The sequence below is a fragment of the Sander vitreus genome, chromosome 14 (genome assembly GCF_031162955.1).
Source record: "Sander vitreus isolate 19-12246 chromosome 14, sanVit1, whole genome shotgun sequence".
NCBI classification, from domain to species: Eukaryota; Metazoa; Chordata; class Actinopteri; order Perciformes; family Percidae; genus Sander; species Sander vitreus.
Window position 1 is genome coordinate 9,935,145 of NC_135868.1, and position 26,676 is coordinate 9,961,820.

Here is a 26,676-nt window from a genome sequence, read left to right on the forward strand (position 1 = left end):
AGAATCATGCAGAATCATGCAGACGTATTAGTAAAACATGTAAGCATTAATAGGCAGATGGAGACAGTAAACACGTGTGCACAATGCCGCTTATAGGAGGACACTTAACCCTCCTGTTGTCTTTGGGTCAAATTTGACCCGAAGTGTTTTTTGTGTGTCAAAATCCACCAAAAGAAATAACGTGGATGGTTCCGTACAACGCTCTTCACAAGTAAATGAAATGATCAGCTCACTACTTTCATTGAATTTGGGTGTTGACATTTTTTTAATAAAATAACGTCAGAAAAAGCGCCGAAAAAATCGACAAAAACATCAGAAAAGGCGCCGAAAAACTTGGAAAAAAGTGACTAAAACGTCAACATTTCCAAAACATCGGGAAAAGCGACAAGTGTCAAAAAAGACGACCAAAACATTGAAAAAAGTTCACATTTTTACACAGAAAAGCAAAGTTAAACGGTCAACGGGAAGACAACACAAGCATAAGCACGTGCACTGTCACACAGATTTAGATGTTATTCAGACAGCTGTGTCTCCCCGAATCAGAGATTTTAATGTACTTTCCATAACAAGTACTTGACCTTTGACCCAGAGCGTTTCAGCACTGTTTCCTCGTTCTGTTCCTTCTTCTGGCCTAATGATGAAGACACATTCCTTCTTCCCATGCTCATTCTTGGATTTCACATTTGTTTTCTTGAAAACATAACAGAAGAGAGTGTGTGTGATAGAGACATACAGTACATGAGATATAGTGGGTGGATGAAAGACAGAGCGGAGCTTTTTGCAGTCTGGTATCAAAAAACAAAGAATACCTCAATTCATTTGAATGCATTGTTTTTGAAACTGTCCATTTAGAGTGCACTGTTCAATCGGTGAAGTACTCTTATAGGGTTTCAGTTCTGGTTGATTTGGCGACACCTCTGGTTGCTGGTGGTAATGCTAAGAACTCTGAATAATACAAGCATTCAAAATTATTCTTTTATTGATAACTGGGACCTGCTCAAGACGATGAGCAACTTGTGTATTTCCTTAGTAGTATGGACATAATAAACATTTGCTGTCTTATTTAAAAATTGCTGCTGCTATACGTGTACCTACTCAAACATACAAGGTGTGCATTCGCAGACTCTTGACCTTTCGAAATTCGTTCAGTATGTGCATGCAGACTCTGACAATGCTAACCACTTAATTGAGAGGTAACTAATGAATGTAAATACATTTAGAACAGAAATATTGGGTATGATTTGATGAAAATATTAAGGTGCTTGGAAGACCTCCACCTCTGTTAAGAAGAGGATGAAAACAACTATGAAGATTTCTCTTGCCATGCTGATGGTTTTCTATTGTCGGTGGAGAGACAAAAGAAAGTTGAGAAATAGACTATAGAAATACCTAGAAATATACCCCCCTCGTGGCTACTTGTGATGTAGCACCTGCCATTGTACAGTATAGAAGGGAGCAGAGTTGCATCTCAAGAGCAGATAAATTGAACACACGTTCAGTTTTTTGTGTCAACACATAAGCCTGCAGTCAGCAGTGCCTGTAAACCGATCCTCATAGTCTAAGCACATCCTCTGAGCTGGGGTCCTTTTTCTGCCACACAAACACACACACACGCACACACACACGCACACACACACGCACACACTCGTTCGTGCACACATACATTCCTCTGCAGGCTCTGCGAGGGGCAGGCGCAGAGTGTGCTGGAAGCTTAGAGCTGTTCTTCAGAGTGAGAGTCTCTCTCACTCTTCCCAGTCGTTAAGTCAGAGAGCAGAGGAGGAAGGGAAGGCAGAGAGACCAGGGGAGGTCTGACGACACCATCCCAGCTTGCCCAGCACCTATTTTAAATGCACATATTGATACATGCATGCACAGTCTGGCTTTGTTTCACTGGAGGAACATCAAGATTTATAACCAAGCTGTCACTCTGCAAGACATGTCTGCAACTTTTCCTGCCAGGACAAAAACTTAAGGGAGCTTTGGAAATATAGCATGTGTAAGTGTCTGTGGTGAGAGAAGCAGTAGCTTTCAATGCTGGAGGTCCAATGTGAGGATGGATGACACAGGCTAACAATGTTCCTAACCACTTTCTGATCCAGCTTTAAAAGGGAACATCCAGCCTAACAAAGAAGAAGAAGAAGCAGCTAAAGATACTAGAACCTAATTCACCTGCCACCTTGACCCCAGGCTTATATGATGCTGTGGTACAACTTTGGCCACCATATGCTCTCTCTGGCAGCACTTCTGGTGATTGTGAGCTGCGGAGGAGGGGAGCAACGGAGAGGAACGGAAACCAGCAGCACAGGTGGCAGCAGCAGCAGTGGTAGCAGTAGCAGCAGCAGTAGTAGTGGAGGAAGTGGTAACAGTAACAGCAACAGACGCTTTCATAAGATCCAGCATGGCCAGTGCACCTACACGTTCATCCTACCTGAGGGAGAGGGAGCCAGAGGAGGCTCCTGCAGGGAAGCGAAAGCTGGTGGCCCGCAGCACAACGCCAACTCTCTCCAGAGAGACGCTCCGCCACCTGAGCCTGAGTTTCCCAGCCAGAAGATCCAGCAGCTCGAGCACATTATGGAGAACTATACCCAGTGGCTACAGAAGGTAAGAAGGGTGGTTCACAGTTTTAATGCAGCGCTAAACAAGGTTGACCAACAGAGTGGACCTACAGTCAGCTGTTTGATATCACATCATGTTTTCCTAATGGCAGATAGAAATAGGAATTCAGTTGAAGTTCCCTCTTATAATGAGATCCCTGTTGAAAAGGTTGGGTATTGAATCGCATCTACAACAACCCTGCATGAGACCAGATCCGTTTCTTTTATTGTGGTCACGCTGCAGTATATTTGAGATATTTGTGTTTCCGTGGGTGTGTGTGGTCTTCGCAGTGTCTGATGTGGCTTCTCAAGATAACTTGTTTTGGTTACTGGATGAGGCTCTCCAACTAAAACTGGGCTGTGTTTGCTGTTTTCTCATAATCAACACATTGTTTGTCAAAGTGTTTGTAAGAAGGAGAATTTATGAGCTTTAGAGGTTGCAATTTTTTTTTGTCTGGGTGATGCTGTGTGAGCGGTTTCAAACTGAAATGTCACAGAGATGCACAAATGTCAGTGAAAACATGCACAAGGAGGGTTAACTGGAAGGATTACATCATGTGCACTTCTATTAGTCCTTGGTCTCATGGCAACCTCTAAAATCACTGGATAAACTCAAAATGACATTGTGGTCAATTTGCAGGACGGCTGTATTTCTTTGTTTATTATAATTTGACAATTTGTAGAAACAAAGCTTCCATCAGACAACACAATGTGTATTTAATAATCTACATATAAAAAGACAGAGTTAGCAACACAATTTATATAAACCCTTGCTGGGCTGTTATGTAACTGTAACTTTTTCTGAATTTAACTTTTTGTTCTGGCTCTCTCACAGCTGTCTGCTTTTCTAGCCTCCACAGACTTGAACCGCTGTGTCTCTTGTCTGCCGCTCCGTATCTGTCCAGCAAACACATCTATGCTGTTCCTATATTTTATCTCTGTTTTTTCCTGAATAAACTACCCTTTGACTAAATTCCACAGATGTCCGACTGAGTTTCGCCGACTTTTCGGTCATAGAGCAGAGGTAGTTATATGTCAGTCACCCCCTGTTCTCCAGTGGGCTGTCTCTTTAATGGCAGGAAGTCAGGAAAACCCCCCAGAGACACTCAGAGGAGGAAAAGACAGAGAAAGAGAATGCTCCCTTTATTTATTCAAGTCAAGGACGTGTGAGTATAGCTTGAACATCCAGACTTGCAAGAAATATATAAATAAACATATTTGATTTTTGTAAATATAATCATTTTATAGAGCTGATATGTTATGAAATGAGTCATGTTAATTACTCTTGAACAACCAAATTACAATTTATTAATAGAGCCACCATGGTGTTTACTATGTTCAAATATGGTTCTACTGTAATTTTAATGAGTTGTGAATCATGAGGCTATCACTGATATGGCTTGGCAGGCACTCTGCTTTTCTAAGCTTTGAGACTTTGTGTCTCCAAAGAAAGTGAGACTCTCTCAATATCTCTCTGAATACATGAATCAAATAAACAGACTTCCAAATTTGGCAGAACAGGATCCTCAACTTTCCACAATATTGTTCAATAAGATTTGCAGGTTCAATCTGTGATGTATTGCGTAACACTAATCGTTTATTTTTTGTCTATAAAGCAAATGCATGCACAGATAACACCTGATGGATTAGATGGATTACAGTGTAACTGGGGAATTGATCAACCTGAAGTTCATCAATACCCCAAGTCTGTTCACTAGCGATCAGCGTGTCCTCCCAAATGTGTGCGAGCTTCTCTGCTGTGTGCCTGCTTTTTCATTTGCTCTCAGAAAGTAAACTTTTCACTCCTCAGGTTGGAGGAAATGGTCATTCCTCATCAATTACCCAGGCGTTGGTTATAGCATGTTACAGCGGGATGTTGATTGAGTTTGTAATCAGGGAGGTGTAGTGTTGGAGGCTGCTCCACCCTCCTGCACATTCAGATTATCTTACTAAACCACAGAGCAGATAGAAATCCAAGGAGGATCTTTTTGTTAAGCTAAAGGCCGTTACGGACCAACCAGACGGCCGACCGTTGGTAGAAAAGGCAGTTGGACTGATCAGTCTCCCCGAGTTGGTCAAAAAAGTGCTTCGGAACACACCAAAGTGACGAGACGTAATACGTCTCCATAACAGCAGGCGGCGCTAATCTGTATTGTCGCCCAAAAATGAAAACCGGCAGCTGATTGGACGAATGCGTCAAGTGGGTCTGGCTGCTGCTTCCGGATTTTGGATATTTCAACTGGCCATTAATGGCGACTCATTCAGAATACGATCTCATATTGTACTAAAATAGTTCACCGAAATGTGTTTCTGAAAACATTTTAAGCGAGAAATAGGCCATGCAGTTGCTGAATCTGTCTTCATTTCAGATCAACAAAGGTCAGTTTAAAAGATTTTGAGAGGCTTAGTCACGGTCATCCCAATTGCCATTTCCGGGTGAGTCCCGACCGCCCTGTCTCCGACAGTCATGTCAGGTTGGCGAAAATGAAGGCCGACAGCTCCTCCAACGGACGACGGCACGGAACACACCGAACAGACTTGAGTCACTGACCTCGCCAGACTGTCCAACGGCCCGGTGTGTAGCTGCCTTTACAGGAGTGTGTGTGTGTGTGTGTGTGTGTGTGGGTGTGTGTTTCACCAAAATGTGTTTATCTAATTAAAAAACATAAACCCTTGCACCTTTTTTTATTGATGAGTTTCTACACCAATTTGCTATAAGTCTTAAAACCTGTGTGCGTTTCTGCATGGTTCCCAAAAGCGATCAATGTGTCAAGAAAGGCCAGGGGTGAAATAACACTGGCTTTATCTTTGTTCAGTGGACCTCATCCGTCCGTGATAGTACAAGTGATACTGTGAAAACACAGCAGCAGCGTTGGTAGACTGAAGGTTTGACTAATGAGACCTCTTGAGTTACTTTCTCCTCAGATGTGAAAAAGAGGAGTGTATGGAAACGTCTGCCATCGCCACCAACACTATCATGCCTCTTTCCTGGCACTCTGGAGTTTTGCAGGGTTTGCAGTTTTTTTTTTTATATTTGATGTAGTAAGTAGCGGATTATATTAAAAAATGTGAGTCCCTGGATGCATGTAAATAAAGATAAAAGATTTGCACAAGAAAAGAATTGGTGTAGACATTTCAGAGGGGACACTTAAACACACAGTGGTAATTCAGCCTAATTGCACTGCATGGGGGGGAACATCAGGATGCAGTTAACATTTTTCATTGGACTGAAGATTAAGTGTCCTGGCCAGTCTATCTATCTTAATCACGGCAGCGTTTTTACTGCTTGTCTAACAGAAAGCTTGCCCTGATGTGGCTCCAGCCAGCCCTGATGAAAGAGATGGACGGAGGAGACCGTTCCAGATAGCTCCCGTGCCTGGGTGCTCAGTCCAGTGTGGGGGGTAGACACAGAGAGTGATGTAGCAAACAGCTGTTGGGGAAGCATTTTAAGACTGAGATCTTTCCTTTCTTAACCCAGGGTAGACTATATGGACCCTGATAACATTCCTGACCAGTCAAAGGTGGCTTGTGTTTGTCCAAGAATTACTTTCCTGGCCTGCCTGCAAGGCGATTAGCGATCTCACCTGAAGCAGGAAACGAGCTACTTTACACATACAACAATAATGATCAATAAAAAATAATTATCACTGTGCAATTTTGGGCCGTTCCAGACAAAAGTTGTCAATCGTCTGAGAAATCATTCTAAAATGGTGGTCTTATATTGTACTGTGTGAGAGCTTCGTCAACCAAAGACAACTCTGACAACCAAGACAGCGTTACAACTCTAATGGCGTGTGCACACCAAGGCGAACTAAAATATTTGTGTCGCACCATTCGCATTTGATCACAGGTTCATATTTGGATCATTTTTGTTTAATCGCGTTACTCGCACTGCTAGTGTACCCACCGGTGTGAGCTGTAGGCACCAACAATGTTTCTTTCCATCATCAATGTGGCCAAAATAACCACTATTGCTGCTTTGTACCTGCTGTGAAAGTCCCAGATACGTGGGGGAAATCAAACAACGTCATGTCTGGATTAACAATATCATCTGGCGGAGAAAAAAGCATGTTAATGTTTACTGCCTTCTCCAGGAAGTAAACGTTATGTTTGGATGTCTGCTACTTTCAGCGCTACTTGTAGTACAGTTTTGAATCCTGATTCCTATTTGTAAAAAGTCTGAATTCATACTTTAGCCGGTCTGTCTGCAAGACAAGAAGCAAAGCACTTTTAAAATGCTTGTTATCTGGATGGAGTGGGGATCGTTCAGGGCTGTGCTAACATTGGAGCTGCTCCATAAACGCAACAACAGACATATCATTTCAGAATTTACCAGGTAGTCCAACTTTCCTGCTGACATTTCCCGAAGAAGGCTCTTTTTTCATCTGGTCTGACGGTCTGACAGACAGCTACAGTAATGTGTTCCTCCATTTCTGCTTAAACGTCAGGACATCAGGAGATCCTAAACACTGATTGGCTTTCGCGACACAGCATCGCGCAAATTTCTCACTCATGTTAAAATGTTTTAACTCACGCAAATTTTCAGCGCGGCGCCAATGATGCGAATTTCGTGTCCTCGTCTCATTAGCGCAGCGTCATTCATGCTGGGAATTTGCGTCTATGCGCATTGACTTTGTATTTTATTGCGCAGCCAAATTTGTGTGAAACGTGTTCAGTGTGTATGCACCATAGCAAAAGCACTGAAAGAGCAACAAAGTCACAGATGTAACCAGGGGCCAGATTCAAATGTGCTTTAGAAAAGTTTGACATTTAGGGAAATGGGCTTATTCACTTTCCTGTCGAGTTTATTGAGAAGATCGATACAACTCTGATATCTGAGAGTGGTATCAATCTTCTCTACTAGCTCTCAACAAAACGGCATATAAGCATGATTAAAACATTTTTTAACTATTCCATTAAATATTCAAATGGATTCTGCAACATGTAGGGCTGGTTATTGTTCCAAATGTTAGGGTACTAGTACCGATTCCATACCTGAGTTTTGGTTGATACCAGTTTCCATAGCAATGTCTTTTTCAGAACCTTACTTCAAAGAAAATGTTTTCTACAAAACCCTTTTTTAACAAGCCAAACAAATATTAAAGACGATGTTTTCTGAACACAGTGAGCTACTGGAGCTTTCCCTAAATAAGAAATTAAGAAAAGTACAAACCTGGGCAATTAGGAATTCAGTACCGGCTCTCGGTACTTGACCAAAAATGTTGGTATTGCGTTTTGAATCAAAGTTTCTTTGGCTTCTGCTGAGCTGAAGGGCAATGAGGATCAGTCAAACCATTGTTTCTTGTTGGAAACATGAGTATGGATGGGTTATTTAAGATAAAGAAAAGGTTCCATTGTTCAAAACGATGAAGCATGCATCTCACAGCACATTCTGAGAATATCCTTTCTACTTCTCTAACATTTAAAGGACGGATGAAATTTTGGCACAGATGGAAGTTCAGCAAGCCAAATTTTGTTTCTATTCTTGGGAGTGAAAGTAATAGATCTCATTTTCCTCCTGGTGGAGACAGTAGAAAGTGGTTGAGTGCAGTGTTTCTTGAGAAGGACAGCCTGTGCCAAACTAAGCTGTAGAACAAAGGGAGTGGGGGGGGGACTATCGGCGGTGTCTTATCCATGTGAAATTCCCATCATTCTGCCTCTTTACGAACATGAATGTGCTGCATAAACAGTGGTTTAAAAGGATATACCGACATGTGGGCAGCAGCTTGTTTCCCTTCCATACTGGGAGTTCATACGAGAAAGGGTGAATATGTTTCTCTACTTAGTGCTATCAGAGGGCCACACAGCATGCCTGGGGATCCAAGGAGAAAGCTATCTATTTTAGGGGTGACTGCCTCTATGAGAGTTTATTTTCACTGATAATGTGGGCCAAAACTAACAATCGGATGATGCAGAAAGGCTAGGAAATGCTCAGAGGAATAAAAAGCTCTTCCTTCCTGACCCCAAAAACTTGTAAAAAGGAAACCATGGAAATTGCTGAAGGACACTACAATAACAGCTTCCAGAAAAGTTGTCTCGGCCGCACTTGCACTATGACTGAATGCGGAAAGGAAACAGAGCTCTGTGCTTAGCATGTCATGGGAATAGGGAAAAACATTACGACCTCTATTTCCACATGGACGTGAAAACGGAGCCCAACATTGTTAATGTTCCTGATTTTCAGGAAAAGGGGCATTTAGTAGTTTTGTCACGCTCAATATGGCAAGCCACTTTGTTTTGAGACCCCCTTTTTTCCAGAACTCATATTTCAATGCAGCCAGTGGCCCCAAACACGCTGGAGGTTTTGATATTGGACAGACAGGTATTGTACACCTATGTCTCTCTTTAAAGCTCAATAAATGAAGCAGTGAATTTTACCTTATTGCCGCTATAATGCAAGCATGTGGTTCCTTTTCCATCACTCATCCGATTGAATCGCTCTCTGGTGGGCACTTTATAGGGGATTTATTTTTGTTTTAATTATAAGGTTATACATTTGGCAAAATGTGTGCAGGATTTATGATATCCCTTCTGAAAACATTGTTGCTTGAAACCTTGTAGCTTGGCACCCACTGATGCATCTGTGGAATAAATTGTGAGCTTCCTCTGATAGGTTTGTGTTTCCAAGTGCCCTCGAGTACATTCACTCCGGTAATGGAGCTAATTTTTCTTCATTTGGTTGCCGGAGGTTTAATGAAAGTCAGTGCTCTGCACCGTGTCACTCGGGTATGGAAGTGATCGGTTTTTAATTGATTTTTTTTTAGGTCACTTTGAGGAAGCAAAACACGTTTATAAACACAAAATTGACAAATCTTATAACCGCACAGGGCTACTTTAGCCTTAATAGTCTTGTCTCTGGCTCCTCGTTGAATGTGAGTCCAATAGTCACTCTCTTTTAGCTCTGATCTGGTCTCCACCGACTCCAGAGGTAAATATCAGACTTCAAGCTAAATATGCCAACATGTTCACTAGCAAGTTGCTTACTTGCAGAGAAGCGAGAAGTGAGAAATGATCAGCCTTACCTGATAATTTGATCCATTGTTATTATAAAAATATTAAATATAGCTTTAGCGTATTATAAATGTGAGTGCTCTGCAATGATATTTAGATTTTATTCTACAGTGGCATTTCAATATTTTCTTTTATAAAATGGCTGAAACATAGCAAAAGGTTTTTACAAGGGAATGAGTATAAATAATATTATTTTGGGCAGGCAAGTGGAAGTCATTAGTACTGAGAGTGTAAGTTATGGTCAGAAGAGTTGCCAAAAGCACAAGGTTCATGGCTGTATCTCTGCTGCTGTTAAGATTGAGTGATTATGAGCCAAATATGAGATAGTAATAGCTTTGATAGAGCAAAACATTAGACATTACAGTCAATCTGAGTGTGCAGTCAGTAGGAAAGTAATGTGGTGTTATCACAGCCTGCAGCAAATCACAACTGTGTTTGGACCTATTTCAGTCTTAGAACCGACTGTTATCTTTGTTGTATTTTTGTTTTAAAATGACTTGATAAACAGAGCAGATGATAATATTACTCACCCGTATCTGCTGGTATTTATTTTTCTCCAGCCTTCAGGTTCATTTAGGTTGTGCACTGTAAATCAGGGTTTGATAAAGGTCAGGGGAACTGAAATGACATTTCGTAGACAGTTTGAGAAATTGAGCTCCTCGCAATGGTTACCGCAGAGCGTCTACACATTGTGGATTTACAATAATGTGTCAGTCACATTTTTTTTTTTCAGCTGCTTTACTTCCAGGAAAAGATAACGGCAAGAAAACATCCATGTCAAGTGTTGCTGGCTCTGGCAGGGAGCAGGAGAATGAAAAATCAGAAGTTTGAATGCTCTCGCAACATGCCTCAATTAATGTTCATCAAATTTAGAAGTTTACTGTAAGTCGTGTTGTTTGATCCGCTTCTATCTCTACATATGTAAAGTCTGTACAATGCGGAGAAAAATTCCTGAAGACTCCCCCCCCCATGCTGTTTCTGAGGCCGGCTCTCCCCGCAGCGTCTCTTTGACTCTCCCCGACAGATGTTGCTTTTTGAGTGGATGTCTTTGTCTGTCAACACTGGGGAGCCTTCCAGAGGTTCCGGAGGACAAAACCGTTTCACCTTTTCTTGGAGTTTAGCCCTGCGGATTTTGTGCCGCAATGATATCAAAACAAAAAAATCACAATCGGATGGTTGAAAGAGATGCTGGAATCTGAAAAAGGCCTGTAGAATCAGAGTTGTTGAAAACTGATGACAGGAAGCAAGTAAAGGGCGAAAGGAGATAGGGACAGAGTGCAAAACACTGGGTGAAAAATAAACTGTTTCACTCCCTCTCAATGTGGGCTAGATAGATCTTCAAATGACTAATATTTGGCTCCATTATGTTTGTTTTGTTCTTGTTGTGTGGGATAGGAGCCCCTTGTTCTTGAAGCCTTCGTGTCAAATCCAGAAGTTACCTCACTTATTTGTTTAATTTTTTTTTGTCCCTTTGTGTGGGTGAGAGAGGAGAGTTGGTGGGTGAATATTGTGTGATATATTAACTTAGCCACACATCGTAATAGTAGACAGTCTGGAACTATGCAGAACGGCAGTCTGATTATAGACCCGTCTCGGTTTTCTGAGGGTGGTTTGGACACTTAAGTGTGTTAGGTCTTGTTTTATTGGTTAAGCGCTGCAATTGGTGTGACACCTCATTCAGCCTGCGCAGAGACATACATGCACATATTCATCCATACAAAGATATAGACGCACATACACACCATACCCCCACAAATCTGCGTACATGTTTTGAAAACGCACTCCATACGTGCCTCGTCTGGGCCCCGAGCCAGGCTTCTCACATTCAGTACCAGGGCGGGAGTTGGCACAGAGACTACAGATGTAACACAGTCAAGTGTGTTATGTATCCCCCACTGTTAGATATATAACACCCTCAAAATATAGTACAGAACAGGTCAAACAATTTCTGTTTTATATCAGAAAATATGGGACGTAGAAATAAGCGCTGAAAATGTGTATAAGAAAAATGTAACAATTTAAAATGTTGGAAAAAGCAAAAACAAACTGAAAAAAAGCTGTCAAAAACGTCGAAGAAAGTGTTTTTTTCAAGGTTGACGGGAAGACAACACAAGGGTTAAATGTGATATAGCGGCATAATGTCAATAGTTCGATGTCTGTTGCTAGCTAACCAATTAGCATTAGCAGGTATCCTATGCATTGTTAAAGTTAAGAATTCAGATTTGTTTATCAGTACCATAGCAACGCTAACTTCCACTGGAATGTTTTTCGCACCGCACTCGTTCGGACCCATTCGCATGCGGTCTGCGAATCACCATAGGAAATGAATGACTTCCGGTCATTTCACAGCCGTATCGGAGCTGATTTCAAGTGCCAGTGGGAAGGCGGCATTAGTGTTGTGTTTGGGTCAGGCTCCGTAAGCTTGTGTTGCGTTCAATGTTGTTGTAAAATACCCCTCTGCCATCTAGTGTTTCTTCTTTTTGTTGTTTAACAGCAAATTAAATTTTTTTTTAAATGAAAATTTTTATAAATTATTATTACATTTTAAATAGGGTACAAGCAGCCAAAATGGGTTTCCTCAGGAGGGTGGCTGGCGTCTCCCTTAGAGATAGGGTGAGAAGCTCAGTCATCCGTGAGGAGCTCGGAGTAGAGCCGCTGCTCCTTTGTGACAAAAGGAGCCAGTTGAGGTGGTTCGGGCATCTGGTAAGGATGCCCCCTGGGCGCCTCCCTAGGGAGGTGTTCCAGGCACGTCCAGCTGGGAGGAGGCCTCGGGGAAGACCCAGGACTAGGTGGAGGGATTATATCTCCAACCTGGCCTGGGAACGCCTCGTGATCCCCCAGTCGGAGCTGGTTAATGTGGCTCGGGAAAGGGAAGTTTGGGGTCCCCTGCTGGAGCTGCTACCCTGCTGTTTTAAATAAATCATTTAAATGTAACCATATGGCCTTAGCAATAAACAAGTCTTTCTTTAATCTTTCATTTTATTTTATATATATATATATATATATATATATATATATATAAGAAAAAAAAACTTTCAGTTGCACTTTTAATAAAATGACACCTCTGCTGTTTTGCACAGTTTATATAAATAAAGGAATAATTTTCAGTCATTTCATTCTGTTGAAAGAAATTAGGAGAAAATCATATTGTGAACTTAAAATCGCGAATCGCTGAGTGTATCGTTACATCCCTACCTGATACTAATTAGCTGATACCTAAACTTAAGGTAGTACACGTGTACCACAGTAGCCGACAGTCTAGTCCTACAATGTGCTGCTGTACGGTAACCTAACAGGAAGTCGCTCATAAATATGTCATTGATCCAACAGATGGATGTGCTTTTTGGGTCTGCGTTTACAACCAAAATACAAATGCTCACAAATGGTTCTTGGAAGTTTATTTAAATTGACATGTTTGCAGTGGTTCTAAGATGTAGAGTAGAACCCTCCAGAGGCCTGTGTGTTTGTGTATTTCTGCACGTGTGTACAGACAAATCTGTGTCACACTAATGTCCATTTCTGCATGTGTTTGTGCATGACATTGTTTGACTTACAAATTAGTCTGTGTTTGGATGAAATGACCTTCAGCTTAACTGATGGCCTTAAAAGGATCAAAGAGACCTTCCTTCTCTGGACTCATACAGTCATAAGGTGAAGCTCTGACAGAAAAGAGGCTGTCACATTTTCTCAGCGACTGTCAAACAGCACTTCTGTTATGAATGTAGATGTATACATCTTAGTGATGCATTATATTATAGCACGAGACATATGCCAAACCAGAGAAAGCCTTTCTGAACTATGTCAAAAACGTATGTCCTCATTTTACAGCAAGTGTATCTAAACATTTTGGCTTGAAAGAAATTTCACTTATGCATAATAGTGTACAGCTAAGGTCATTGACAATCTCAACTAAGGCTCAATTTAATGGCTGTTCTGGAGCTTTAGATCATATCATCTTGACCAGCATGTGTAGTTTGTCATGGAAGCCTCCTCATTTGTGTTGGCTTAAAAGTTGAGTTTTAAAAGTTTATTCTTGACCTGTTCAAAAAAACTAAATTAATCCGAAGGTCCATTTAGTACCTGAAACTTTTAAGCCAACTTCCTGAAGTCTTGAAATTGCAAAAAAGAAAAGAAAATCTAAACATCTATAATTCCATGACAACTTTGCAAACATCTGCTGATGGAGAACATGTGATATGATCAAAAGCTCCACTAAAGTGACCATGAGGTGAGATTGGAAAGTTAAGGAAAATGTCTTTATTCTATTGGTAGTTCGGCCATATTCTACCAATAGACAGTTAAAGAAATGGACCAACAGATCCCGTCGCTCTGGACGGAGACCAGTGAAGGATATTAGAAGCACTTTTACGGTGATAGCTGAGCTTTACTGTGCAGCCTCCAACTAAGAGAGACGACGTAGATGTGACGTGAGCAACCTGTCTGAAAGTTGTAAGTCTTCTGGTAGCTGTGCCAAGAGAAATCTCAATCATTCCCAATCTTGCAGAGACGGAGAGCGTAGGTATATGTAAGGAGATAACATGGACACAGGCTAATTATTGCTAACTAAAATGCTAGTTAACATTAGTAATTAAACTTAATTTAAGTCGAAACTGCCTGCGAGCTTCTCCTGTACTATACAGTAATTCCTCTACTGTGTGACAGCAAGTCGCGTGGTTATGACACAATCGTTAGCCTATTTTTACCAAAACGTCTGCTACGGAGCCATAACGTGAGTTACAAGGTAATGGAGCCGTTTATACAGTGTTGTGTTTCTTTAGAAATTAACAATGAACAAATAGAGTCTTTAAACGCTTCAGATGTAAAGTTATTTCGCTGTCAAAATGAATGACAGTCAATGGAATGCTAATGGTGGGTGATGGCTTGTTAGCATCAAGATGGCGCCATAGGAGCTACGGGTTGTGGAGAGAGACTTACCCCCTTGGTTCTACACCACTGAGGTACATGGGACTACAGGATGAGATTGTAAGGCTGTTTGTGTTTGGCGAAGATATGGCTTTGTTCATAACTGTACTTTGGAGGTCTGTGGAAATTCCTGTGTGATGTGCTAGGATGTTTTGCTTTGTTGTCTGAACATAATGATCCTAGTTTAGTTACACTTTGTTTTCATCATTTGAGCCATTCTCTGCTTTTGACTCTGTTTATACACACATCTTGTGCACTACAGCCTAAAAAATGCAACAACAAAAAAAACAGAAACCTGGGCACATGAAAGGCCAGGGATTATACATACAGTGCACTATGTTCCTCTGTGCTTTTCTAAATCCTCCTAATATTTCATTTTGCTTTATTTAGCTCTCCCAACAAATATTCATTTTTTGGATGATTTACATCATTTGTCTGACAAATTGCAGTCAGATTGCCATGCTTGTTTCAACTAACTAACTCAGATACATGGCTAACAAATATGTTTATCCTGTGGCATTTCTAGAAAGAGCTGTATCACAGAGAGCAACACACAATAAAGACAAACATGCACATTCATCCATCATCAGCTGAAGGTCAGGCAGCGGCAAATGTTTCTAATGTTGCAGCATGGCAGTGATACAATGGTGGCTGTAAGCTGTACTTTATCATCAACAGCAGCATCTATTTCCCTCCTCTCCAACAGCAGTGGTAAACCACAGGTCAGACTGAAGCAGCTCCATCTGGAGAGGTTAGTCGGACCAACGCACCTCGTCTTCCTGCTCATCTCTTTTGTTTAGATTGAGTGTCGCTTCAGCATCACTTAGGGGAAATTTAGACCCACATGCATACATACTCCATACTGCCTTAATGTTCCACCATCTGTACTCAAAAGTGCCTCATGTAGCCACTGATGATATATAGCCTGGTGTGTGTAAGCCGCTAGCAAAAGCAACAGTGGGAGAGAGTGGAAAATGACTCGTCGTGAGTAACATAATCTGGGCCTGATGCGATAGCGTCAATCCGTCTTTCTTTGGTGATAGAAGCAACGCAAAGCAGAGATCGTAAGAAAGAAGGGGGAGGGCAAAGCACAGGCAGAAAGAGAGAGTGAGAACAACTGTAAGGCTGTGGTTGGCATTCACTGTGGTGATTGTAACCCTGGACGACTGCAGCGATGGTTTATAAACTCTGACGTACTCGCTTAATGGGATGTTAGCATGAAAGATAAACACAAATGTGACGTTAAAGGAAACATTCCCTGTCATTAAACGCCCATTCATTTTTGATTAGAAGAGACAACCAGCTTGATAGATAGTGGTGCTGGCACAGAAACTGGAACACTGTAACCATTTTTTCCCTGAAGTTTCGCCTGTCTAGGAGGTTTAACATACAACATTAATGTTTCTGTCATGGCTGAGCTTAAAACAAAACATGTCCTTTTGCATCTACTTCTACATCGTTTTGGCAGAGGAATCCCCTGCTGTGATGTTTTGAGGGTACACTGGAATGCTATCTCAAATATTTGAATGTAATTGCCTTCTCCGTGGGATGGTGGGTTTGTGGTATCCCTGTGTGCTTTAGTAAAAGGGACAGACTGACGTGGCCTGTAGCATTGACACAAAAAAGCCATCATCAGGGACATTCCTGCCCAGATGTGTCCCTGAGGAAAGATTCCCATGTTGGACAACTTGCGTCACAATAACTTCAGATTGCCCCTCTGCTGGTACTCGCTGTTTAAGACCTCTGGGTGAATGAGCAGGTCCGAGTTTGTTTGGTTGTTTGGGTTTCGTTACGCATTCCCATGTTTTGGGTGAATGCAAGTACTTCCTCTCCCATATGGCCAGATACGCATAATTAATTGGATTAATTTTTGGTCCCGTTTTGACATCAGAGAGCAGAATTGTAACTGAAGGATTTGTGAAAATATACATTCATGCTTAAGTTGTACTTCACTGTATTTATTTGTATTTAACATGGAAAGAAACCACAAGACGTTGTTATGGTTGCATCTGCTTAAAGTACGAGTCAAACAAGAAATAAATATATAACTTGGTACAGTGTTTGAGCCAGGATTGTCTGGGAGGGGGTCAAATGGGTCCTTAAGTACTTTACAGACAGAACCACTTCCGGTTCAGCCAAGGATCGAGGACCCAGGAGCTGTCAAATAAGGGACATGGGATATATCTGTAGCACATGAGCGGAGCTAGGGGTGTGAGGGTTTTGATTTCTACAATGTTGGAGTGTCGCCTTATCTCCCGCTCCAATTTTGCTCTAGTACCACTCATTTTGCTCCTTAAAAACATCTTTGGCAGAGTGTACATTGTTCCATTTTGTAGTTTGGCAAATCCAAAAATATGTGTTGATACAGGTTATAAAATATAAAAAATGAGAAGCTTGCTAACCAATTCTACCCATGGTTTTATTAGGGGAAATTGGGTGCAGGGATGTTTGCTTTACAGGGGTTATTGTCAGAATGACTGGCTCAAATCCTGTACAGTATATTTGAATGCTTTACAAAAACAAAAAATCTTTTCCCACTTTCATGCGTTTGTCTACAGAGATCCTCCTTCACTTGAGTTATATGTGTTGCTACTGGAATCTGGTCATGAGATAGCTTATCCCTGTCTGGACCAACACTAAATTAATTTCCGGAATGAATTTTGATCGTAAAAACAAGCAAGTGTCCACACTACGATATCAATGTCAATAACAGAAAAGCAAACATTTATGTTGGATGTTCTCACACCCGCTCCAGAGTGCTAAAGAACTCAAATTCAAGCAACACATGTTGTCCATCTCTTTTTTGATGCTAAGAGAAAGTTCATTCTTTCCAAAACACATATCAAACTTAATTTGTATACCTCATTTGACTTTTGAGATGAATTGGCTTTTATCTTGCATATTACAGACATACAGAATACTTTCTCTAATTCATTTTTCTCTGAGGTTTGTAGTTAATCACTGAAGGTTTGTCTCGTAGACATAACACTGTCAGCGTCCTTGATTTAAAAAGACCTCTTCAGCTAGAACAGTGGTTCTCAACCTTTTTTGTGCCAGCACCCCCCTATCCATAATCCAGCTCCCAAACCGCCCCCCATCAAAATAAGATGTAGGCTAGTTGCCCCAAATATTAATGATTACCCCCTAATATTAGGCCTATTATTGTTGTTACTATTGTTATCAAATCATATCATATATCAAAATCATATCATTGAATGACAACATATTTATTAGTTTCCCAGTTATCAAAAAAGCCATGTGAAAAAAAAGCCAGGTGTTTTAAAAAAAATGCAACCATTTGAGATTCAATTTAAATTAGTTAACAGCAGCCAATCAGAACGAGTAGATATGTAATGTTCAAACTTTAGGTATTACAAACACTAACAGTAGCCAATCAGAAGCAGAAGGATTTACCTCCGAATGGAAATAAGTTTACAACCTTTGAAAGTTAGTGAGAGCCCTTTGTTGATGCTTAGAGTATAGGTTTGCTATCGCTTGTCTTGCGAGTAAATAGCAAAAAAAAAACGTTTGGAGAAACGCAACCCCACATCGCGCTGCGTTTTGAGGAGTTGTGAGAATCCCGTACAGTAAACAGTTACATCACTGCCTCTATCGCTTCCACAAGAAAGTTTTAAAACGCCCTGAACTGCCCGGGAGTTTGTGAAACAGCTAAATGTTTGCCAAACAACAAAGCACAGTCGATGTCGCTCGCTCGTCTATTTTCTTTCTCTCTTTCTCCGTGAAATGAAGCTGCCTTCAGGTGCAGTAGGAAACGTTGTTCTGTAAAAGATCTGACGAAAAACTGTTAATGTGAAATATAAAGTCTACTTGTGCTATGCAGCTTCACGCTGAAGTACGGAGCTCATTTAAGATGATGCTCTTTAAGATGATGCTCTGACGTCCCGTTTCCATGAAGGCAGCGCGGAGCTGCGCCAAACAAAGCTGACAGAAGCACAGAAGAGAAGAAGAGTTCGAGTCCAGTTGCAGTGCCGTGAACTTGCAGGTTTTAATGTTGCAGACCACTGTTTTTTTGCAAGTAGTTTAAAGTGTAAACATGTATTGTTATTGTGAATCTTTGGTTTAAACTAGCTTTCAAACAAACGCCCCCATAAGAGCACCTCAACGCCTCCCCTTTCTAAAATATTGCTTCCAGCACCCCCCCCCCCCCCGTCATCTTCTGAACGCCCGTTTAGAAACACTGAGCTAGAAGCTACATTCATGTAGTGTGATTTCTGCTAGTGATGGTATGTTAGTCTTCATATAGAAGAAAGCTAAGCGTAAAATATCAAATGAGAAATTTGCCATATTCAGGTTTTGAAATGTGTCATTAAGAAAAGCAAAGGAAACTAAAAACAGAAACAGTACTTCCAGTCTCTTCATTTCTCAGGGCTTTTATATTTTTGGATATTTGACCTCATCCTAATAAACACTGAAATCGCTATCTGAGCCACATTTCTGCCAATTTATGTTTTGAAATTATGATTTTGCACTACATTATTCACATTTAACTCAGACTTCCTTGAAATCAAGCTTTGTTATTTTATTGTGGTTTTCTATTGTAAGTAAATTGGCCGTTTACGAAGCTCATTAGTCATTTAACCACATTTTTTTTTACAATTTGTGGTTTATTTAAACTCTTAACACTGAATAATGATTTACAAGGTCATGCAGGTCACACACATTTAACCAATTGAATATGGAAAATCAATTTGGCCTAAAACTGTTCTGATGTGTTTTTCCATATAAACATTGGCTGAATATTCTCACTTTCTTTCATTGTATGCCCTGTTGACAAACCATTGTGACAGAAAACCTTTGAAATGCTGTGCCTCTGAACCTGCCAATCGATTTTTGGCACTTCCACATAAGCACAGTGATTTACCCAGTAATTTATACAGAGAAACGTTTGTTTTGTTTTCAGGTTGTGGACACAAGGCTCATTATGTCCTTGTAAATGCACAACCGAAAATCTAAAGGACATCAACAAAATAGCATCTTGACAGAAAGACGAAAGGGAAGAAAAGAAGAAAGGAAGATGTAAAAGGAGAGGAGAAAAGAGTCTTAGAGTGGCGGGTGCTGGCAGTAGCTGGGTTGTTTTTCAGATGTCATTCTATCTGGCTGAGGTAAGCCCTGATCAACAGTATTCGGACAGAGAACCCAAGATGAAGCAGGGGCTGGACCACCCACCTCACAGCAGAACCCTGTTTCTACCCTATACAGTATGATGATATTTGACCATTCACTAAACTTACTTACTGTTACTAGGCCTGTCTGCTTTCCACTCTTGCACAGCACATGCCTGTGATGACAATGGCAGATTTATCTGTCAAATTTTTTTATACTTTTTAAACAATGGGTCATGATTTCAGATGGAGGTAGACAAAAGCTGTCTTGTCATTTCTTGCAACATATGCTTTTGCCAAATTAAAAGAAAATGGACACTGGCAGATTTTTAACAGCTGTAGCTACCTCGCTTATTAAACTAATGTTAGCTCCATGAGTTGGTTTGAAAAACACTCACTGACTTTTTACAGTTTTCAGCTGACAAGGATTTTGGCCTTAAATGCACTTGAACCCTCTTGATGGCTACATACATGATGTTGCGCTAAAAGACTCAGCTAATGCTAATCAGCTACACGCTAACGATTGCAACTTATGTTTGACTAGATAAACACACGCTCTTGAATACTGGTTTTGGAAAGGCTAAAATAAAGACATGCTGAACCATGCACACCGCTTCATTATGTTTAGAAATCTGTTTCTCAACATGTCAAGCCTGGAGTAGCGATAGCCAAGCTATGATTGGAAAATTGCTTTTTGGGGGATTTGTTATGCGAATGGTTCAAAACCCTATTTCAGAGTCAAGTATAAGCTGCTGTTTTGTCCGCTAAGGCATGTGGCACGTGTGTTTGTTAATTATATTTCCATCACTCTCCCTTTCTCTTTCTATTGACATTCTATGAGACGGGAAAAAAAATGTGGCAGCAATTGAGTAAAGGCCTGGATGTTGGCCATGGGGGCAAAGGTCACAGAGGCCAACTGTGAGTTCAGCCTGAGTTGTTACTCACCTAATCTTGACAGAGTTTAAGACAGAGAGTCTTAAAACAGCTTCAAGGTGGATTTAAAAACAAACAGGCCAGTGACTAAGCAAGACAACTTTCAAAAATATGTACTGAGGTATATTATAAAATACTGAAGAGAGACAGGGCAATGAATCAGGATAACACCTCCTAAAGCCCTACCAGAGTGAATCATAGACCCAGGGTTCAAAGAGGGGTGTCAAATGTACCCTTCATTGTCTGTTGGCGATAAGAAGGCGTGAGCGTGTTCTGCTGGTATACGTTCCAAGGTGGTTGTTATACACCAGGAGGTGTTGATTTTGGGGGGTGGGGGACAGTCGGTAACAGCCACCTATGCTCTACTCCATTAAAGTGGTCTGAAATGAATCCAGGTCTGAGCCTAAGGGATGCATCCCAGAAGCCAGATCGCCCCAGTAACACCATCACCTACACACACACACACACACACACACACACACACACACACACACACCGACTCAGAGATAAGCAGAGATGTGAAAGAGCTCTAGCAGTAAGTGTTTTATATAGTCCAGACTCACTGATTTCTAACTCTCACAGTGTCTCTCAGCACCACCACCCTGCTGCTGTTTAGAAAAAGATCAAGACCCCCTTTTAGAATGACTAAATGCCAGTAAAGTGGTAAACATTTGCAGTAATCTGTAACAATGATAGCAGGGAGTATCATCTTGAGGGATTATCCTGTTCTTGGCTCTCAAGCAATGGGAAATTAGCAGCTGCACCATGACAATGTACAGAATATGTATGATGGGGATCTCAGACGATGTATTTTGTGCCTTTTTGCCTGTGTACACATGTCTCTCTGTATGATGAACAGTCTCTTTGCTCATAAAATCTGTATCCTGCTACATGCTTTATGTTGTACAGCCTGTCATTTACGTATGTTCCAGAGAACCCAAAGCACCTTGCTTAGTAATTAACACTCAATTGTAACTCATAAAAGTTCAACGGACCAGTCTGTACATGCAGTACGCTGCATTGGGAGGGTGCAGTAAAGTTACTAATGGATCTCCGTCATTGTGATGTCGGGCAGCATCAATAGTAAAGTCACAGGCAGTTCACATGAAGCCAGACTGTGCCAAACACACCAATTTAAAACCTTTATGCCTCAGTGTAAAGTAGCACTTAGGGAAACATAAACTTGTGTTTATGTGACTCTCACTTAGCAAACAGTGATTTTGTGAAACCAGAGGCTAGATTTAGTTGTTTCTAAAACCAGAGTCTGGTATTATTGCAAGTTCAGGAATGTCCCCTATAAATCACAAAAAAAGATTTATTTTTATGTCATGAAAGTGGAGTTTATTTTAATTTCCTTCGATTTTCAAAGTGTGAAATGTGCACACAGAGGGGAATTGACAAAAGTAACACGTTTTGAACTTTACATTTCAAAGTCAGACTTTTGAAAGAAGAAAAAAATATTTTACAAATGAAAATTTGAATTTAGAAGCAATAAAACTTAACTTAAGGTACATATTGTTGCATAACGTTATGACTCTTCTTCACTTGTGGTGCTGTTACATTACAGTATTTAGCATTGTATCATGCTTTTCACTTCATCCTCACTGGCTGATTTGTAGCAGAAGTTACATAATCTTTAAAGATGCAGTTTAAAAATAATGTGACCCCTTTATATCTGAAAGCCTGTTTTGAGTTTACTTCACTGTTTGAATCTTGCTGACGATATTCCACTTAGATTGTTACACCTGACTGTACGGTTCAGGGTGACCCCCATTTTTTTAGTTTAACCCTGAGTTGGTGGGCTCCACCTAGAGGCTTACCAAACCGTAAAGCTTTTAAACCATGTTTGCTGGTCTGAAACCTGTTTCTCGTCAAATTCCCATTTGTGAGAAGAATTCTCGGGTAACTGACAGAATTACCAGTTGGTTTTGTCATCTCATTGGCTTTTTGACTCTATCTCTTAATGAAAATGCATAGATAGACATACCAGCACCATTAATTGAAATGATTTGGTTCCAGTTTAACGTCAATGAAACATTGTTTAGTTACAATACATTCTACAGAAAATCAGTAATTGGCCTAAGAATCCTGTGTCTTCGTAAAAAATAAAGCACCACAACCTTTGCATTCTCATTATGCGCTCATATTTATTTCACCATTCCAATCCCATTCCCAACTGACCCAAATTTGCATTTCAGTTCTGGCAACAAAAGAGCCTATTTGCTTTCATTGCTGACAATTGTTACTATTGGTATTCACTGACTGGAAATGCACAGCATTTAACTGGAGCCGAGGTTAGAAACCATCTAAATAACCCGACACCCACATAGACCCATTTTACGGCTTCCTGAGTAGTGATTTTACATGATTGGGTGTGTTTGCGTAATCTTGTTTCTCCTTGGTACTTTCCATTTATGACCCCCACCAGATCCCAGCCATAAGTCAGCCACATTCCCTAGGCCACAAACCATGAAGTGATCGCTGCGCTTAAGTTTTTTCTCTCAAGGTGACGTGCACAGTAAACTGCAGTGCAAAGATGCTGTTGTAAGATGTACAAAGCAGTGAGGTTTAAATTGAAGTTTTGAACCTTGGTCTAAAAGGACGTAAAAACAACCTACACCATCTACAGAGTTCAGAGATTTTACATTTCTAGATGGATTAAAAAAAACATTTCCAAAGTCATATTTTCTGGTTCATTATCAGGCAAAGTAATCCATCATTACTTGAGTTTTGTGGATTCCAGACTCACTGTTTTCTTTCCAATTCCTCAGGCCAGACTATTGGAGGTTATGTGGAAAGTGACACTTATATCAGCCTTATGTAGTTCACAGTTAGGGGAAGCATTATTATGCCTGAAATCTGGCCCGAAGAAATGTTACATTTAACTTTTAATATCGTTGCCAAGAGAGAATATTACATTGAAAAGCTAATTCGACTTGGCAGACCTATGCAAATGACTGAGAGCTAGCCGTTTCTGTAGAAGAGAGCTAAGAGCAAAGAGATCCATCTCTGTTCCGACTGTTTCATTATCTGGGATTGATTGTATTGTTGCAATCCATCTATTCTTTATAAAAGCAGGAAAATGGCTGTTCTTTTTCTGCAAGTGGATGTTTTACTATAAATATCTACAGTATAAAAATTCATCAAGATTTTATTGCGCCAGCAGATACAGATATATCGAGTTTTCTGTTAGCTTTAGAAACTTTATGTTTGCCAACACAGCCCAAAACCAATACATACAGTATGTACTAGACACAGTCAACCTTGTCAACTTTCATTGATCTAATCATTAGATCAAATGTAAATTGGAGGCACTCCCAACATACAGTTGTCAAGATTGAGTCATAATGGGAAGCCCTGAAAAATGTTGTACTGAGATCGTACTAACCTTTAACTGACTTGTGTAAATTCACCCAAATGCATGGCAAGCATAAAAGGCCAGCTAGACTTATAGCTATTGGGAATTATTTTGTGTTTGTTTGTCTGATATTTGTTTGTTTGTTTGGTTGCTTTCATAGGAATACATATGTTTGAGTTTGTGTTTCCCAACCAGGGGTGCTTGTACCTCAGGAGGTACTTCCACAGTTGCTAAGGGGTACATGGAAAGATTGTAGAGTAACTCAACTAATCCGAAAAAAATATAGAAATTATGATGTGATTAAAATGATTACAAGTCTGTCTTAACACTACATGTTGCAGTTATAAAAGAGTGCGTGAAAACAAATGATTAGCTAAAAGTAACGTTAATGAATGAATGGTTGAAACATTTAGCTTCACTCCAAGTAGTAGTAGCCTATTAGGCTAGTAGTAGTATGAATGCTGACCAAACCAACTTTAATATTGATGGTTCAGTTGTATGAACAAATTAACTATATCCACTTTTATATAGTGTTATACATTTGGAACATCCATTGGGAATTGATGAAGGGGTACATGAGTTCATCTGACAGGGCTGTGGGGGTACCTCAGAACAAAAAGGTCGGGAACCACTGGACTAGACTGTCAGTGGGGGTAAATCACCGGACCTCAGGACTAATACGATAATGGTTAAATCACCGGACCTCAGGACTAACACAATAATGGTTATGTACCTACAGAGGGATGAAAAGACAAAATGAGACTACGTGCTGTGACCAGCTGATTTCTGTGGAAGGGTCTCATAACTTACAATAAAGTATTTTCCTCCACAGACTCTTTTCTCAGTGTGTGAGCAGTTTAATTCGGCCCACAGCTTCAGTACAGGATGCTAAGGACACCAACACAACTATTGCTAAGGACACCAACACATGTGATATTATGCTTTTTGACTCTGATTTGTCTTGGCTGATGTGTTCTTGAAAAATGCCTGTAACAGCCCATTGATGAGCCAAAGCAAAACTGAGAATCTCCCCACTGGCCGATTTATTGAATCACCTCAGTGTGTGTTCAGGCTGCAAGCACCCAGATGAACACGTGGACAATTTAAATCCAATCAAGTCAGATTTATTTATAAAACAAAAGTAACCGTATACAGACCAGCCCTTCGATATCTAATAAGTCAACAATCAAGGGAACAAAATGATGTAAAACACTGTACAAATAAGACACAAGGATACAAAGTCCAAGAAAGTAAGATTTTGTAGGATTACCTAAACCTACCTACCTGAGCCTCAATAAAGGAAACGAAAACACTCCTTTAGTGAAACAATTCACCAGGAGGAAAATAAAGTAAAGAATCCAAGCACAGATGGTCCATATAGTTAATCTTTATGAAGAATAGTATCCAACACCAACCTCCATCTTGTAATTGGTTGCGTTTGGAGATTAGCGTGAAAGAGTCCTTTCTAGACAAGCTTCAGTGAATATCTGTTCATCTCTGCCTCTTCCATCACAGGCTAACCACCTACATCTGGCTGTGCATATAGACTAAACCAATTCTTCACATGAGCGCCACTCAAATGAAGGAAGAAATATGTTTGTGCATTACTTCAGATGTACATAAGAATCTTTCCAGTATGCGACCAAAGGAATGCTGATTTTGATTGTATCTTGATTAAGGTACATTATGTGGCATCCTGTGAATGTGGATATGTTAGAGATAAGAGTAGAACAAGTGGAGACAAAATCAATGCTTCCAAGATGATATTACATCAGTGTACCCAGCGCGTATATTTCTTGGAGTTGAAAGCTGCCTGATGTCAGTTGTAAAACATCTTTTTACCATTGTACTGTACTGTGATCACAGGCAAAGAGTTAAAAATCAGTTTAATCTTGTGCCAGATTTACTAGGCCAGTAGGACCAGTTATATCAGTGGCTTATGTGCATCTGATTTTAATGTGGCAGCTGAGTTACAATGTCTTGATTCTGGACATTAATCTAACGGCAAATTGAGAAATTGTGTTTCAATGGATCCGAGATTCTGTTTGCGAAATTCTTTCTACATTTATACATTAATGGTGCAAACCTGCAAGTATACTGTAGAACATGTGCTGTGTTCTGTATGTCTGTGAACTCTAATCCTATTTTTGCAACCTTTTTTTTTGTGCAGATTGAGAACTACATCAAAGAGAGCATGAAGACAGAGATGGCTCAACTGCAGCAGAACGCCGTCCACAACCACACAGCAGCCATGTTGGAAATGGGCACCAACCTTCTTTCTCAGACGGCTGAACAGACGCGCAAGCTAACAGACGTTGAGACACAGGTAACGCCTCGAAAAAAAAACACTTAGCTAATGCTCTCAAACATGTAGATGTCTCCCATTCAATTTTCTCATAACGTCTTTCTATTGCACACACACTCTAACAATGAGAGGATCCACCTTATGCTCCATTAACTCAACTATTCCATGTTCAACTGTCCCAAAAAGGTTACAGAGCACTGGCCTAAGACAATACTGCTGCTATATAAATGCCTATCCATACTTTGACTTATTTGGCTCAGGTTCCTTTTAGTGTTTATATGGAGCAGTTTGAGGAGGCAATGGAAAGTTGTTAAGTTAGCTACAGCACTAACAAGATAACTGTTTGCAAAGTTAAAAAAAGGATATCTTAAGTATTGCCATGTGTTGGGTGAACACTTGACGAAATGAAAACAAAGTTGATGCTTTTTA

General features: G+C 40.5%; 1 protein-coding gene across 1 annotated transcript in view; it reads left to right on the plus strand.

Moving 5' to 3' along the window:
* Nucleotides 1-1,741: 1,741 nt before the first annotated feature.
* The window catches only part of angpt1 (angiopoietin 1), a 58,122-nt gene continuing 33,187 nt past the window's right edge, over nucleotides 1,742-26,676 (plus strand). Inside the window, exons 1-2 of the mRNA XM_078268087.1 lie at nucleotides 1,742-2,601; nucleotides 26,113-26,268. Coding sequence (XP_078124213.1) covers nucleotides 2,194-2,601; nucleotides 26,113-26,268 — 564 coding nt within the window. The 5' untranslated portion in view covers nucleotides 1,742-2,193. The remainder of the gene's footprint in view (nucleotides 2,602-26,112; nucleotides 26,269-26,676) is intronic.